The 17,661-nt window shown below is 35.9% G+C and overlaps 1 protein-coding gene across 2 annotated transcripts in view; it reads right to left on the reverse strand.

Annotated features, from left to right (window-relative positions):
• Nucleotides 1–17,661, reverse strand: part of LIN7A (lin-7 homolog A, crumbs cell polarity complex component) — a 155,660-nt gene that overhangs the window by 46,173 nt on the left and 91,826 nt on the right. For both annotated transcript variants that reach the window (XM_010383672.2, XM_030939925.1), the window contains exons 3-4: nt 11,431–11,502; nt 8,906–9,115 (exon numbers count right to left, since the gene is read on the reverse strand). In XM_010383672.2, the coding sequence (XP_010381974.1) occupies nt 8,906–9,115; nt 11,431–11,502 (282 nt within the window). The remainder of the gene's footprint in view (nt 1–8,905; nt 9,116–11,430; nt 11,503–17,661) is intronic.

Consider the following 17,661-nt stretch of genomic DNA (forward strand, 5'->3'; position numbering starts at 1 on the left):
TGTTGATGCCTTGATATGGAGCCAGTGAAACTGATTTGGGATTTTTGGCTTCCAGGGCTGTGAGATAACACATTTCTGTTGTTTAAAAACCACCGTGTGTGGTAATTTGTTATAGCAGCCATAGGAAACTAATACACACATACTAGAGTTAAAAATCCTGTTACTGTTACCAATGTGAACCTGAACAAAATGACTGGGAGCATTTCCCTTAAGCTGGGATAACTGATGGATATGTTACATTTATATGTATGTATTTATCATCATCATCATCATCATCATCATCACCATCATCATCATCATGTTCTTACTCTCTACCAGATTATAACCCTTTCTGTTTTGTTTACTACTCCATATCCAGGACTTAGCTCAGTAACTGGCACATAACAATTGCTCTACAAATAATTATTGAATGAAAGAAAAGCATTGCTAAAATAACAGCATAAACAGAAGGAAAACACAAACAAAAAATGTTAAAAATAACTATGAGAAAGACTGCACCAGTAACTAAACTGAATAGTCAAATACCCATTACCAGCAATCTAAATAGGGATTTAGGTTACTCTGATCCCATGTGTAGGAATGCTTCCCTCACTTAGAGACTTGTTCTTTTGCAACGACTAACTGAGTGTGTTCTGGCACCCAATACGCTATTAGCACAATCTCATGTATGCTCAAAGCTCAAGTTGGTCTATGAAGGAATGAGAGACCTGGTGCCCATTCTTATAGGCTGAAATCACCAGGTGGGAATGTAGCTGTTCTAACCTGTGAATTATAGTTACCTGTGCCACTGGGATAGCACAATATTTCACTGTTCTGTTTTTTGAATTAAAAGATCTCTTATTGTGAGCCAACTCAGAATGAATGGGAGTAGAATTCTGCCTGCTCAGTGTTGCAAAATATACCAGATCATGCTGCATTGTTTGTGCTCTTCTGAAAGTGACTGGGCTAAAACAACATAACTGTACTGCTCTTGGCTTCTTCACAAATGTGAATGCAGTGTCACAAGATGTCATGCAGAGAATAAACATTTTCAGCACTTAACTGAAATTTCAGCTTGCACTCATATTTAATTATAACCCAAATAGTCCTCCACTCAGCTTCTGAGAAAGGTAAAGCATCTGCTAATGACTTCTAGGAAGAGAGAGATTGTGAGAATAGCTTTACTTGAGGCCTCTTAGCTGGAATTAAGCTGGGGATCTGTGCGCCAGGCCTATAGGGGAACTGAAGACTGAGGTTCTGTCTTTCCCCTCTTCATGCAAGCATCTGCTCCCCTCTAAGGGCCAAGTGGCTTTAGAGAGTGATTGTGGACCAGGTAGCCGGGAATGCAAAGTGCCTAGTGCAAAGTGGAATGATGCAGGTATGGAACAATTCAAACACATTCAAACCTAACTCTTCACACATGTGCAGTGGTGAATTAGAGTACTGAGCCATTTGAATCACAGTAAATTCCTTTTCAAAACATTACTATCTTTAGAAGTGGTTTTTAACTTTTTAAAGGTCGAAGTCTCTTATGAGTAGTTAGGAAAAACAACTGATCTCTCTCCACCAAAAATTTACTTATGCAAACCCATAAAGGCCAAGAAACCTTGACCTTTTCTACATTGTACATGAAAGTACTGACATATTAATGGCTAAGATATTTATTTACCTTTAAATTATGATTAATAAGGGCAGACTGCCTGAGTTGGAATCTCCAGTTCTGCCATTTAGTAGCTGTAGGAGCTTGGGCAAGTTGCTTGATCTCTCTCTTCCTCAGTTTCTTCATTTGTAAAATGGGACTGATAATAATGACAACTACCACTGAGGATCATTATGGGTAAATAATGAATTCATTATGTAAAGTGCTTACAGCATTCGCTGGCATTTAACAACTATTTATAGAGCTTTGACTATATACATGGACTGTTCTAAGAATGGGAATAAGGCAATGAATACAAATTACTGCCATCATTGGAATGTGCATTTTATTGTGGAACTTAAATCTTGCAGTGTAGTTCATAGCAATTAAAAAAAACTTTTTGTTTATGTTTTCTCTTTGTTCCGACAACAGATAAATAAGATCTTAATACAGATTTTCCCTCTGGGATGCTGTAGCTTCACGGAGCTCGAATCTACAGTTCTAATTTTTATTTCATCTTCATCCTACACCTGACAGCCATTCTGCATAAGTAATTTGGGCTGTGAGTACTTACCTTCAACTTGGCATAGGTATTTATAAAATGTAAAAAAAGCCAGACGGCAGGAAAACAATTTATTCTGTCCTATGCCTAAACTTTTATTCACTCATCTGCTATGCTTAAAAATCAATTAGCAATCTGTATACACTGTAAAGACAATTTTATTTAGTTTTAACTGTAGAGCTAGGTAAATTCAGCCGCAATTTTCCCACCAATGGTGCTCTAAGATAATGTTTGCATTTCAGAAGCAAATGAGGGCTTCTTTTCAGTATGACATATTTTTTTAAGTCCTCATGCTTATATTTTATCTTTCTGTCCTTTTCTTTCCTGTTCCTCACCTGCCTCTCTCCTATCAGTACCAGTAGAATATAATCTTTTGGACTTTCTTTCTTTATAAAACAAATTAAATAATTATAGATTTAAGGGAAGTTGAAAAATAATGTACAGGGACATCACATGCATCCTTTACCCAGCTTTCCCCAATATTAACATCATACAAAACCATATTAAACCAACAAATTGAAATTGGTACAATTCAGAGAGCTTACTCAGATTTCAATGGGATTTGTTTTTAACATAACCAGTTACTACGTTTGGTAAGCATCAGTTATGATTGTAGTAAAGGTTGAAATCCACTTTCTCATGTGTGCGTGCGCACGTGTGTGTGTGTGTATTTGGATGTGAGTTCATGTGTGCTTTTGTGTGTATCCATTGCAGTTGTGTGTGTGACAGAGGGACAGAGAAAGAGAGGGACGAAACACTCCTGGCCCTACTCTTTCATGAGGCTGTGTTTCTGAGGAACAAATGAGAGAACATAATGTAAATACCATTATAAAAACCTATAAAGTACTAAATAAAACATATATTGTGTTAGATTTCTCATCTTTCCATTCAGAAAAAATGTCTTATGAATAGAGTACACAGAGCATAGGTAGAGCCTATTCATCTACCTCAGAGTGTAAGGCAGCATGTGTGTGTTGTTCAGGGGAGGGTTATATGGTACGCTCAGCAAAATTCTATTGGAAGACATAGAATCACACAGTCACAGACTTAGAAGGGACTTTGGGGCCAGTCATTCCAACTCTCTACATGGTACTCATATTTTGAAATATTCTCGTCAAGTGGTCTCCTAATCTCTGATTAAAACTTCAAATGATGGGCACATTCTGCCTTATGATTCAGTCTTTCTCCATTTAGAGAGCTCTAAGTGTTTAAAAGCTCTTTATTATAATAAGATGACTTCCCCATGACTTTAAACACTGGTCTTGGTTCTGCCATCTGGTACCCCATACAATGGATGACAGCTGGAGACAGTCATCATTCCCCTAAATATTCTCTTCTCCACCCTAAAAAAACTCAAGTCCTTCTTTAACATGTTCCTCATATACAAGGTTGCTCATCTCTGGATGAGCTTATTTTTCTTTGCAAGGATGGAATGAGGATCAGAGCACAATAGGGTATGAGCTTAAGCCCAGGAGGCAGAGGTTGCAGAGAGCTGAGATCATACCACCACACTCCAGCCTGGGCTACAGAGTGAGACCATGTGAAAGAAAGAGAGAGAGAGAGAGAGAGAAGGAAGAAGGAAGGAAGGAAGGAAGGAAGGAAGGAAGGAAGGAAGGAAGGAAGGAAGGAAGGAAGGAAGGAGGAAGGAAGGAAGGAAGGAAGGAAGGAAGGAAGGAAGGAAGAGAAGGAATTCAATGATAGCCGAAGTAAGACTACCTACATCCCTGCACAAGCCACGAAGTCCCCGTAAAATCCTCCCCTTTCTCCCCTCAGAACAAACGAAAAGGAAAGAACAGAAAGAATAAGATGCCGGGCGCGTGTGCTCCAGCCTGTAATCCCAGCACTTTGGAGGCCGAGATGGGCGGATCACGAGGCCAGGAGATCGAGACCATCCTGCTAACACTGTGAAACCCCGTCTCTACTAAAGAATAACAAAAAAAAAAAAAAAAAACTAGCCGGGCGAGGTGGCGGGCGCCTGTAGTCCCAGCTACTCGGGAGGCTGAGGCAGGAGAATGGCGTGAACCCAGGAGGCGGAGCTTGCAGTGAGCTGAGATCCGGCCACTGCACTCCAGCCCGGGCGACAGAGTGAGACTCCGTCTAAAAAAAAAAAAAAAAAAAAAAAAAAAAAAAAGAAGAAAGAAAGAAAGAAAGAAAGAAAGAAAGAAAGAAAGAAAGAAAGAAAGAAAGAAAGAAAGAAAGAAAGAAAGAAAGAAAGAAAGAAAGAAAGGAAAGAGAAAGAGGAAGGAAGGAAGGAAGGAAGGAAGGAAGGAAAGAAAGAAAAAGAAAAAGAAAGAAGAGGAAGAAACACCACTCTCAAGAGCTGGACCAATCTCTTTCTGTGTTCTATATAAGATATTTATATCATAGTCCCTATAATCACATTATTTTTTGCCCCCCTCTCTCAACTTGCTTTATATTCTTCTTGAAATCAACATGGAAATTCCCTAATATTTTTTCCCCAGGCTTTGATATTTAGCTATTCCTCCCTGTTTCTGCATATATGTAGCTAGTTTTTTGGGGCACAGGAGCCAGACTTCATGAAGATTCTTATTAAAATAGGCCTATTGTACCATTCTATTGAGACTTTTTATATCCTGACTTTATCATTAAATATATTTACTGTTGCCACTGGCTCCAAGGGTTGTTGGCTGCAACCCTTATAAAATAGTCCTTGAGTCCTCTCTTAAAATTGCAGAGAAAAGCCCATAGTTCTAGAATTGGATTAACTATTATTTGTGTGACTATGAACAAGTCACTTGGGTCATGAAGTCTCTTATTTATGCTCAAGGTCATGAGTCTCCTGAGCATAAAAGGGTGAAAAGGAGATCATTAGAAAGGTATAAATTCTTACTGTAACATTTTGACCTCCTATTAATGTTAAATTTTAATTCAGCATTCAGCTGTAAGGTTTCACTGAGGACTGACATAAGAAGTAGCCATATACCAAAGGCCTCTGTGTTTTCTATGGAATTGTATTATGTGATTCAATGTCTCATTTGTAACATTCCCATGGGAAATTTCTCTTGGTGCCTAGGGATAGAAAAAATTTTCTCTCCCAGTGATTGCCGAGCTGACATGAGTTTCCATCTGTTTTGACTTCTAAGAAGCTAGGAGGAAAAAATCAATTGTTCAATTGCCGTATTTTGTCTTTATTTTTATTTATTGATTTTCCCCCCTTTCCATCACGCTTTATAACCTAACATTCCATGTTAATAGCTCTGTGTGTGTGTATATATATATAAAATTATATACATATATATGTTTATAATTATATATATATTTAAGCAGACCCATGACATATCCTTTTTCTAAATGCAGGCAAAATATAAAATTAGACAAACAATCAAAGATAAGCGGGACATCACATCAGATGTCTTTTCAGATGTTTAAATGTCCATGGAATAATTTCTTTACTTTTTAAATAAGGCAGAAATTTTTTTCAGTGAACTTATACTAAAGTAGTTAAGGTTTGCTTTAGCCCTCCAAAGCACTTCCTTTCAAAATTTATCAGTTTAGAATGGCATGTTCTGAAAATCTTCCATATTTAATCTCCTGAAATGGCACCTTATTTAAAGACAGAAATACAAATCATTGAATCATTTGCTAATCTTTTCTTCTTTTTGGCCTTTCCATTACACAGTATTTTTTTTTCCATTAAATATTGTTACCTGCCTAGAATTATTTACACTGATAAAACCTCTGGGCTCAGTATCTGTTAGAAGTCTAGAGTTCTAGAATTGGATTAACTATTATTTGTGTGACTATGAACAAGTCACTGAGTCATGAAGTCAATTTACAGAAAATTGCTTTTTGATGAACACCTGGTCAATATTAGGCATTGTTAAAGAGCATATAACTTACTTTTAAACAGTATAAAATAGTTTATAATATATAGTTTGACTATATGAATGTATAATACTTTAACCTTCAAATTTAGGAGCTTATTCCAGTCTCGGGTAGTTAGCCAGCATTATATTGGAAAAGTAATACTCTAGAGGTGGCCACTATACGAGTAGCTATTGCACCTACTTCAATGAAAAAATGATGCTTTACTTATTAGCAAGAATATGTCAGAAATATATTTTCTTTGGTGAAATTAGTGGCCCATTAACTAAGCAAGGTAAATGTTATAAATGGAACTTAATTGGTAAAATGAGAGATTTAAATATATGTGGGATATTACAATCTTGGAGACATTCCTCACCTTTGCATGAAGAGGATATAAAAATCTTAGGGAGGCCCATGGCCTATACCATAGGATTAATGACCAAAGTTTGATCACTAAACTACCCTATTTTCAGCTGTCAGTCTAATAGGATTTCTGATTGTCTGATGCTGAATATAAGGGTAACAAAGTTGTCTCTCATTTCTAAGGTTATGATTAGAACACCTAAATGGACAGAGACCTGGGGTTTTATCAAATTTATGGAAGGGGTTGTGAGTCAAACACTGCCTTCTTGCTAATAAATGTTTGCTAACATATACCTATATATGTAGCAGAATTTGCCGTTAAGACTTACTTTTAACCTAACTAGCAAAAGCAGTATCACTGGGGGGTTGTTAATCCTCACCAACCTCAACCTTCACCAGTAGCCACACTTACCTGTCAAAGGTTTGTATGACCAAATTAACACAGGATAGCTCTCAACAGACATTTTGCCTCATTTTATTCTTCATCAGAACCCTTTCAAATTAGTTACTATTCCCTTTTTTCATATAAGGGAATTCAAGTTTATGGGATACTAATCCATAATCATATGAATATTGAGTGGTAGAACCTTATGTGTTTGATTCCAGATAAGGTAACTGCCACCTCCCAGGTATATCAAAACATCATTGCAAGGAATGGGTAAGTAATTATGACATGCCTACAGTGTGTTCCCTGCAAATGTTTATGTTAAACAAAGTCTGTTTAGCTCCCTTATAAGAAAGTTCAAAGTCAATCACATATTAAATTTATTATATATATATATTTATTGTTACTTTACAGTTATAATTACTGTTAATATATTTTGAGTTTTTAAACTTTTTATACTGTTTTTAAATCTATACCTTATTTGATTTATATAATATATTCAGAGAAATTGCAAGTCATACTCTGGGGCATAAGCCTCTGTGTGACACAATTGTGTGACCTAGTTCTAGAGTCTTCTACCAGAAAGTTAGACTCTGAAATTATCACTTGAAACATGATTTGAAAAAGTCACAGTTATCTAAAGGTCAATAAAAAGCTTATCTCAAAAAATTATTACATAGAAAAAACTAAATAGTTATTGGAATGCTGAAGTGATATAAAATATTCATGGGTTGAGAATTTTGATATACATTAGAGGACAGCAGAGTTGAAGGAATAGTTTTGGGTTCCATGAAACTACTAGTCAGTCTAAAAATAGAAAACAAAGGAATAAAATTCAATATATGAATACAAAAGAATTTAATTACACAGTTACCAATAAAATATCATGTTCCAATTGCATTTGATTTTGGGTATTGTGTTCCAAGCATAAATCAATCTGGTCACAAATAACTGAAATCTAGTTTATATATTAAAATCTTTAAGTTCTTAGAAAAAAGATCTTAAGTTAATAGAAAGGTAACATTGATAAGTTTCTGTTTATATTTCTGAAATGTATGCTTTTAGGTAATTTATGTTTAATATACGTGGAAGTTATAGGGAGAAAATTGTTCGTTTCATAGGAAGCGATTTCTTTAGCAACCCCTTATTACAAGTGGAAGTGGTGGCATCCAGAGAATATAAGTTATGAGAAAATGTATATTCATACTTTTACTTTAAAATGTTACATATTTTAATTTACTCTGATTTCATTTAAAAATGAAAGCATATATTATGAATAGGTAATTTAATCAAACTCTTTTTTGGAGAAAGGCTAATATGTTTTTATTGTACTATAGCTGTAGATCTGGCTTTAATAATTTTGGGGCCAGGCATGGTTGCTCACGCCAGTAATCCCAGTACTTTGGGAGGCCGAGGCGGGCGGATCACGAGATCAGGAGATTGAGACCATCCTGGCTAACATGGTGAAACTCCATCTCTACTAAAAATACAAGTATTAGCTGGGTATGGTGGCGGGCACCTGTAGTCCCAGCTACTTGGGAGGCTGAGGCAGAAGAATGGCATGAATCTGGGAGGCGGAGCTTGCAGTGAGCTGACATGGTGCCACTGCTCTCCAGCCTGGGTGACAGAGCAAGACTCCGTCTCAAAAAAAAAAAAAAAAAAAAAAAAAAAAAAGAATTTTGAGTGCATTAGCCTTTTTCATATGTGTTATTATTATATAAACATTCAAATTACCCTTCCTCTGTAATTAAAATGAAAAACCCACACACATTACAAAGTAAGGAGTTATGTCTTTATTCTTAAAATGTATGTATATGCTTACAGTAACTTAGGATAAAAAGTATCTTGAAATTACTCTGTTCTTGTAAATGTTACTTGGAGTATTATGGGAAGAAAGTCTGCTAGTTGGATTAATTTCCTGGGATGTTTTTTTGACTCGTTGATATTTATCATAACTGAACATAATGAAATGAGACATAAAAATTATATTACAGCTTTTATAGGTTTAATATACATCAATGTTTAGAAAGCTGGTTAGACATAAAATTAATATTTGTTCTAGGGTTTCAACGTTGACTTCAGTAATAGCAGAGAAAAAAAAAAAAGAATGTGCTTAAAGAGAAAATCTCTGGTTATTTTATAAACATACCACTCCGTTCACTGATAGCAGCTGGTCTCCTCTTTTGAGGCCTCCGTGTCTTTCAGCGACCCCTCCAGGAATGATGCGAGAGATATAAATGGGGGAATTTTGCTCCTTTCCTCCCATCACGTTAAAACCAAGGCCTTCATCAGTCTTTGGCAGTTCAACTACTCGAGGGTGGGAGTGGCCTTCGCTAGCTGCAAAAGCTGCAACTGTTGCCTGAAAAAAAAAAAAAAAAAAAAAAAAGACGGTCTTTTGGTAATAAAATGAGGGAAATAAGGCTAATCATATGCTTTGCAGTGGGTGGCTCAGGCAACTTCTCATATTTTTATAGTATTCTCCTGTGAAAGAAAGAACACAAAAAGCAGAGGCCTTTCTTTATTTAGATGCCATCTAGGATTTCTTTCTTTGGTAAAGTCCCACTCATCTATTTCCAGCTTCCTAAGGCTTATCTGGTATGACAAAATTTTCCTGTCTTCATAAAAATCTTTTCCAGTTACCTTGGTTAGATGCAATTCTTCCTAGTCCTGGAGTCCAAATAACTTTGTTATATGTATTATCTACTATGATAATTGTTTTATACATATGTTGACTATGAGCACCTTAAGAGCAGAGATGGTGTCTTGCACTCTTTTGTATGACACACAGTCTAATCTGGTGCTTGTACATAAAAGTTCGTAAGTTTTTTTTTAATAAATTGAAGAGCACTTATATGTATACATACTTTTGAATACATATGTAATCTTGCTATTGCCAACCGAAAAGCTTAGCAAATTTAACTTTTTAAAAAATTTAAGGATGCCTTAAAGAGAATGAAAACTAAAATAAAATAATAGATTCAAACAGATTATTGTTAGTTTATACCAATGTTCCTTATTATCATTCCATACTGAGAAATCTTATCAGGAACAGGATTTTGCTTCCTATATTTATACATTAATATTTCAATTATTATAATAAAATAGGCAATATGAATAGTCAATGGTTTTATGCCTAGATATACAAAACACCATTTAATATGGACATAATATGTTTTAAAATTCATGTACTGATTTCATTAAATTAGTTCAGGAAAACAACTTACCATTAGTTACCTCTAACCTCATAGAAATAAAATAACAGCATTTAGGTAGTTTCTATCAAGAAACGATTCCCTGCCTGCTTATTTTTCACTTTTATTAATTCACCTTGACCACAGTTGATTAGATGCCTACTATAAAGTGACTTACTCAACACTGTGAAAATATTTATTCCCAACAACTGTACATTCTTTTCCACACACAGCATTATCACATCAATTTAGCATTACGCTACTGTCTGCATTTAGTGAAACGTAGTGAATGACATGAAAACAATGGCTTGTTTTTAGCTACATGCATTTGCTCATGCAAACCTCGTTGTCATGCATAGATTTTAATGGCTGACATGGATGCAATGCAGACAGCCCAGAAACAACCAGAAAATATTGTGCTATTGCAACATTATGCTGCTATCCTGCTGTTCTACATGAATAAGAAATGAGAATGGTAAAACACTACACAATTCACTGTCCCCTTAATTAAACCACATAGGGATCATTTTTCTGTGTGTGTTCCACTTCAGTACAAGCAAAGCATGACATAATGATAATAACACCCTTTTTTCCCCCTGAGTTTAAACAAAAGAAAACAAAACAAAACAAAAAACCTTACAAATCTACAGTGTTCAGTTACAGAGTAAAAACTAAAAACTCAAGAGAGAAACTAAACAAGCGTTGATGTAACACAAAGGAATTAAATGGAAAATTCTAATCATTTTCAATGGTTATTTCTTATACATTATTAGAAAAATAAAGTATTTTTAAAAGCAAGTCATGTTTCTATTATAACCTTTGTGTGTTTGTAAAAGAAGAGCTGCATCAGTGATTTTAGTTTAAAATTGGTATTTCCTAATGGCCTATTTTCCTGATAATTTCACCATCCTCTTGGTATAACATTTCCATTAGTACAATCTCTGGATTTGAGTTTTTAAAGGGCAGATGTGTTCACTACCACAAAAGGTGACAGGCCTCTTCTATAGTTCAATGCCACACCCTTTCAGCAAGTTACCCACTGCTCAGCTGAATACATAGAAGTATCCTAGATCAGTGGATGTCAGGTGAATTCTTTTCCTGTCTAATTGAAATCAAATCTTTAGACCGGTGCAAATAAATCTTCATGCACTGAATATGATACAGGTTCTTTCGGACCAGAAGAATGTGTCAGAAAATCATGTAGTATTTCCCACAATGAACCAGTAGATTTGCTTGTGCCAAATGGACATTAAGTGAGTTTAATGAAATCATTCTCCTTTCTTAAGCTACAGAAGCAGCAGAAACGTTCAATTTTCCATTAGGATTTTTACCTGAGAAGTAGTACTGGTTCTAGACTCTGGGCTGCCACTGATGTCTAAATTCTCTTACAGTGTACACACGAGAATACCTGAAACACACACGCGCACAGTCAATTACTAGATAACTGGAGTCAAGTATATTTTTAAAGTTACTCAAGCCTTACCTTTGCTGTTGCCCTCGCACGGAATTCGGGACAGCCATTAACAGTTATCGTTTCATGCATATATTGATACACCTAAAATGTTCACATAAAAAGAAGAATGTGTAAGAACATTAAGAATAATAATTCTTTTATTGCAGAAAGAAAATTACATTTTCATTGTAGGAAAAAACTTCTCTATCACAAAATAAAATAGGTCTGGGCCGGGCGCGGTGGCTCAAGCCTGTAATCCCAGCACTTTGGGAGGCCGAGACGGGCGGATCACGAGGTCAGGAGATCGAGACCATCCTGGCTAACCTGGTGAAACCCCGTCTCTACTAAAAAATACAAAAAACTAGCCGGGCGAGGTGGCGGGCGCCTGTAGTCCCAGCTACTCGGGAGGCTGAGGCAGGAGAATGGCGTAAACCTGGGAGGCGGAGCTTGCAGTGAGCTGAGATCCGGCCACTGCACTCCAGCCTGGGCGACAGAGCGAGACTCCGTCTCAAAAAAAAAAAAAAAAAAAAAAAATAGGTCTGATGATTAGTAATGTACCTAATAGCACTCCTTAAACAGAAGATATTATTACCCATTGTGATTTTAGATACAATTACAGAAATCATTAAAATGTAGTAGAAAAAAATTGTTTCTTATAAAATGCCGGGGATGGGATTATAAAATCTTTATATCCGTGGTAAAAATAAATTGCTTAATCTTAAACAAAGTACAGAAAAAAACCTTAAAGGATACCTTGAGGAAAATGTTTGGAAAAAAGTAACAAGGTTAAATGTGTTGGACTATGTGTTCATTTTAGATTTAAATAGTAAACATAAAAATTTATTCCATAATGCATAGCAATAAAAGTCCATTTGGTACTAGGCTAGAGTATTTCTGGGGAGTGATCCGTTAGCTATTTCAGTAAAAAAGGTAAGGGAAAAAACTGCAATTGAAGGTTTAAAGTTTTTTTTTTTCTTCCTTTTTATTAATCTTATTTTACATGCTTAAGTCAAAAATGAAATAAGTGAATTCAATATTTGATTAATTCACCCATTCAGCATCTATTTATTGAGGGTCTAGGACTAATCTCTTCCCTACATTTTTGACTGGCTCCTAATTTCTCAGATACATTTGGTTGAAGCTCCACTAAGGCTGACTCATCTTTCCCAGGTGACATGGTTAGAAGGAAATTGACAAAGTAGTCTGTACTAAAAAGGGAACAGCGCAATTCAGAATCTGACTTTTAGCTCTGAATCTCCACCTAACAATTATGAGGCGTTCAATTTCTATGGGAACTCTGAATGGGGACAGGAACAAGTTTCCAGAAGATCATTTGTGGAATCTGAGATATGTTACTGCAAATTCTCCAGGTTACCTGAACAGCTGCTAAACATACTTCCAGGTTATTTCCTTGGAAATGCATTATTTTATTTCATAGAGACAGCCTTTCCAAAAATAAATTCTACTTATTTGCTCTAATAGCCCATTTCAGAGGAGGATTTTCCCTGCCCTGCTTCTCTTGTAATAAACTCTCTCAAATCTGACCCTTCATTCCACCCTAGCTCATTACCTCTCGCTGAAAGCATTGCGTTAGTGTCTTAATTGGGTCTCCCTGCCATCAAACAATACACACTTTGGTGATCATCAAGTACCTACCCGACCATGTCTCTACTGTGCTCTTGGCTGTCTACTGCCCTTACTGCAAAGGTGATTAGGGCAAATACCTACAGGAGTCAAGCCACAGATAATAATGCAGAACTCAGTCTTCTCTCTAGTTCTATTTTCCTGTTTTCTTTTCTCCACCCACACCATTCCTCAGACATACCGAACTCTCCAAGTTACCCAGGTCTCTGCAAATGCCGTTTACTCTGCTAGGAATGCCCTTCCACCTGGCAGACTCTTATTCGTCCAAATTTAATATGATGATAAAAGGTCAAATTCAAATGTTGTCTCCTCTATTAAATGTTTTCTGCCTCCCTCAAGCAGAGTGAGTCTCTCCTTCCATAGTTCCTGGCCATCTGAATTTGTTTGAAGTTATTTTGGTTAACATTGCCAGGGAAAGTGACTTTGCCTGCATCCAAGGATGTTTATGAAGACAATCGTTTAGCAAATAATTGGAATACTGTCATCAATTGATTAAAACAAAAGGTAATTTTGTAAGTGCTGGAGATAAAGTAAATACCTGTAACCTAATAAATATCACAAATTAAGAATAATTAGCCTTAAGATCCCAAATTGATTTTGAATTAAAAAGTGGGATATTCAAGGATCAATACTGTGTAGTGGATAATTTCACAGACTCTGGAGATGGCTTGGAAGCAAACCCTAGCTGTGCAATTAAATTGTATGATGTTTGTCAGTTACTTACTTTCTCTGACCCTCAATTTACTCATTTTAAAAATGTGCCTTAAAATATTAAGTAACTTCTAGGTCTGTTATGAGGAATAAATAAGATAAGAACAGTTTGCCATGTGTAGTGTGTTTCCAAAAATTAGCTATCATTGTTATGGTGTTGTTGGCATTTGATGTTTCTCATCTTATTTGACCATGGATCTTTTGGGGAAAATCTCCTAGGATGAGCAGTTCGTGAACACTCTTTACATATAATTGATCAAGGGCTGTAGTTCTCAACTGAGGAAAATGTTGCCCTCCAGGAGACATTTGGCAGTGTCTGGAGGCATTTTTGGTTATCATAAGTGGGCAGGGGTGGGATGCTACTGCATCTAGCATGTGGTGTCCAGGGATGCTGCTAAATTCCTACAGTGCACAGTGAAGCCTCACACAACAAAGAATTATCTGCCAAAACATCAATAGTGCTGAGATTGATAAATCCTGATCTAAGGAATTAAGCTATACCTTTTCTTCTTATATGTAATGATTAGTAAGCTGTAAAAACACACTTGGATAGCACTGAGTAAAGGCAATTGTAAAGCATTCAATAAATATTTGTTGGAGTAAATTACCATAATTCTGGTACATATTTCTTGAGAAATCACCATGGACCAAATGTAATACTAAGCATTTTATATCCATGAGCTCAATTAATTCTCCTAACTTATGATTTGGGCCCTCTACACACAAAGACACTGAATCACAGAGGGAGGAACATACCGATGACCACACAGCTAATTTGTTGCAGATTTGGTACAGCACCTCATCTCTATCTCCCTTCAAAATCTTTCCTCTTTCAACCATGTCAGACTTTCTTATATTAAAACAGCATCCGATCGCTACAGTTTTGGCAGCATCAGTGTGAACAAAAACTTGCAGGTGTTACAAGCATTTCTTTGTATTTTGAATAAAGAAATCTAGGTTTTATATAGTGGATACAATTAAACAAGTGATGGCTGCAAATATACAATGCAACAATTCTGAAACCAATAAATTCATTAGTCCAGAGTGAAATATCATTTTAATCTTCCTTTATGATGATAATATATGAAGATTTAATGGAATGAATCCAATATAATTGCCAGTCTTTTTTTTTTTTCCTACAAAACACAATAGATTCTGATTAGCTGGTTTTCAAAAGTGAGCTGAAGAGGACATGATCTGGTTGTACAGTCAGATCAAATCCTGGAGATCTTAATTCTATTTTCATTAGCTGTGTCACCTTATGAACTTCCTTAGCCTCTCATTTCCTAAGGCACAAAATATATCCACGCCTATCTTACTTTTCAAGAACAATTTTTAAAGTATTTGTAAAATTTTGAAGAAAGTTGTCATGGAAAGCCGAAGTATTTTACCAGATACCCTGAAAGAGTTCTTAAAGGGAAAAGAGAAAATAGTTATATGTCCTTTAATGAGGGGCTTATTAGTGGGATTTATAGACTCCTGAATCCTTTGGGTCCCAGAATGTATGATAAATTTCAGCTACAGCGTTTGTAAGCACATTTCATTGGTAAAATGGGTTTAGTTTCTAGTGTAAGCCAAATAACTGATAGAAACTCATAGGGGTTTTACTTTATATTTCAGCATTAGTAATTTCCTAACCTTGAATAAACCACACAGATTCAATAGCATTTTGCATGTTTAGAACTTATTCCAAGCTACTGAAAATTGAACAAAATATATTAACTTAAAAAAAGGAATAAAATTATAGTGAGTTGGTTCAGAAAGTTTATTTATTCATTTGTTCAGCTAACATTCATTTAGGAGCAATTCTAGTCAATGTGTTAGGCACCTGGGCTAAATTATGAAAGTAAAAAATAATGGTTGTTTTTAATTAATGTTTGAAACAATATTAATTTTCGCTATAGAAGGGCTGTTTTCAGTTTTTTAAGTGAAACATTTCCATTTTATTTTTCTTTATATTTAAATGAAAATAGAATACTTTTTCTGGATGGAAATTTTATCCCTGAGAGAATAACAAGTATAAATGAAGTCCAAGCTTCACTTTAATTTATTTACCAAGTTTACATACACAGGTCATGCAAACATTATCACAATATAAACTTTATATTGTATAGTTCTTCTTGATCTTGAAAACCCTAATTGGTACAGAAAGGTAGGTTAGGGATGACAGCCTTTATTGTGAGTTTCTCATTCTGGATCTCTTTTCTATGTGACTTTAAGTAACCTACTATCTGTGTACCTTAGTTGTCTATTATGTAAAAGACTATATTCAAAGAGGCAATCAATGAAGATAAAGTATGTGACTTCATAAACCACAACCCATTATTCTTTTATGCTTTCATTCTAATAGCTGCTATTATTTCTATTATTACTATTATATACATACACAAGATGCAATTGGAAAAGTGCCATTAGAATTTAGTTGTTTAGCCAGCAGCAAGTTTTAAAAAACCTTGAATTTAAAGCTAGATTTTGATTGTTCTTTCTTCTACTTTTATAGTAGAGGTTTATTGCCTTTTGTATTTTGATGTTATTTAAAACTTTCTGCTGAGGCAGACACTGGACGGACTCATCTCACACAATCCCCAGTTTCAATCCCCTTCTCCAAGTATTGTCTGATCATATGACACACTTCTGTCCAATGACAATTCAATCGGAAGCAGGTGAGAAGCTGCTAGGAAAATGTTGCTCTCATGGTGAAAGTGCTGCCTTTTCTCTGTCTTCTACTTCTTGTCTTGTGTGTGGATATTATCAGCTGTAGCGGCAACCTTCAACTTCAGAGAGAAGGACGAAGGAAGTATAGGGATGTCAGTTCTGATTACATGGAACTTCTAAATGCATGCAAACACCTGGCTATCTCTGAATTTCTTATAACGAAGAAAAGCATTCTTGTTTAAGCCACTACAGTTGGACTTTCTGCCAAAAAAGTTCCTGATTGTTATATTCCTCAAGTAAATGTTACATAGAACTATGCTACCTTTAGGGTCTCTTTTCTTCTGTTCCTTCCAATTCTGAAACTTATAACTTTGCCAATCAGAAATTAGTGCAAATTTGTTAATATGAGGGCCTACAAACCAAGAAGATAGCCTAAAATCATAGTAAAAAAAAAAACTTTGAAAAACACCGTTAAAAAAATGAAAAGACAAGCCAACTGGCAGAAAATGTTTGCAAAACATGTATCTGATGAAAGGCCTCATATCCAGAATCTATAAAGAACTGTCAGGCCAGGCGCTGTGGCTCAAGCCTGTAATCCCAGCACTTTGGGAGGCCGAGACGGGCGGATCACGAGGTCAGGAGATGGAGACCATCCTGGCTAACATAGTGAAACCCCGTCTCTACTAAAAAAATACAAAAAACTAGCCGGGCGAGGTGGCGGGTGACTGTAGTCCCAGCTACTTGGGAGACTGAGGCAGGAGAATGGCGTAAACCCGGGAGGCAGAGCTTGCAGTGAGCTGAGATCCGGCCACTGCACTCCAGCCTGGGCGACAGAGCGAGACTCCGTCTCAAAATAAATAAATAAATAAATAAATAAATAAAAGAACTGTCAAAAGCCAAAAAGTAAACAACACAATTAAAAATGGGTCAAATATTTGAACAGGTACATTATCATGGAAGATATATGGGTAGCAAATATGAAAAGATACATCATTAATCACTTGGGAAAATTCAAATTGAAACCATACTTAGACACACCTACACACTTATTAGAATGTGTAGGTTAAAAAAACATACTGACAATATCTAGTGTAGGTGAGAATGTTGAAGAACTAGAATTTTTTTTCTTTTTTTGAGACAGAGTCTCACTTTGTCACCCAGGCTGGAGTGCAGTGGCACTATCTCAACTCACTGCAATTTCTGCCTCCCAGATTCAAGCAATTCTGCTGCCTCAGCCTCCTGAGTAGCTTA

Source organism: Rhinopithecus roxellana, chromosome 10 (genome assembly GCF_007565055.1).
Source record: "Rhinopithecus roxellana isolate Shanxi Qingling chromosome 10, ASM756505v1, whole genome shotgun sequence".
Lineage (NCBI taxonomy): Eukaryota > Metazoa > Chordata > Mammalia > Primates > Cercopithecidae > Rhinopithecus > Rhinopithecus roxellana.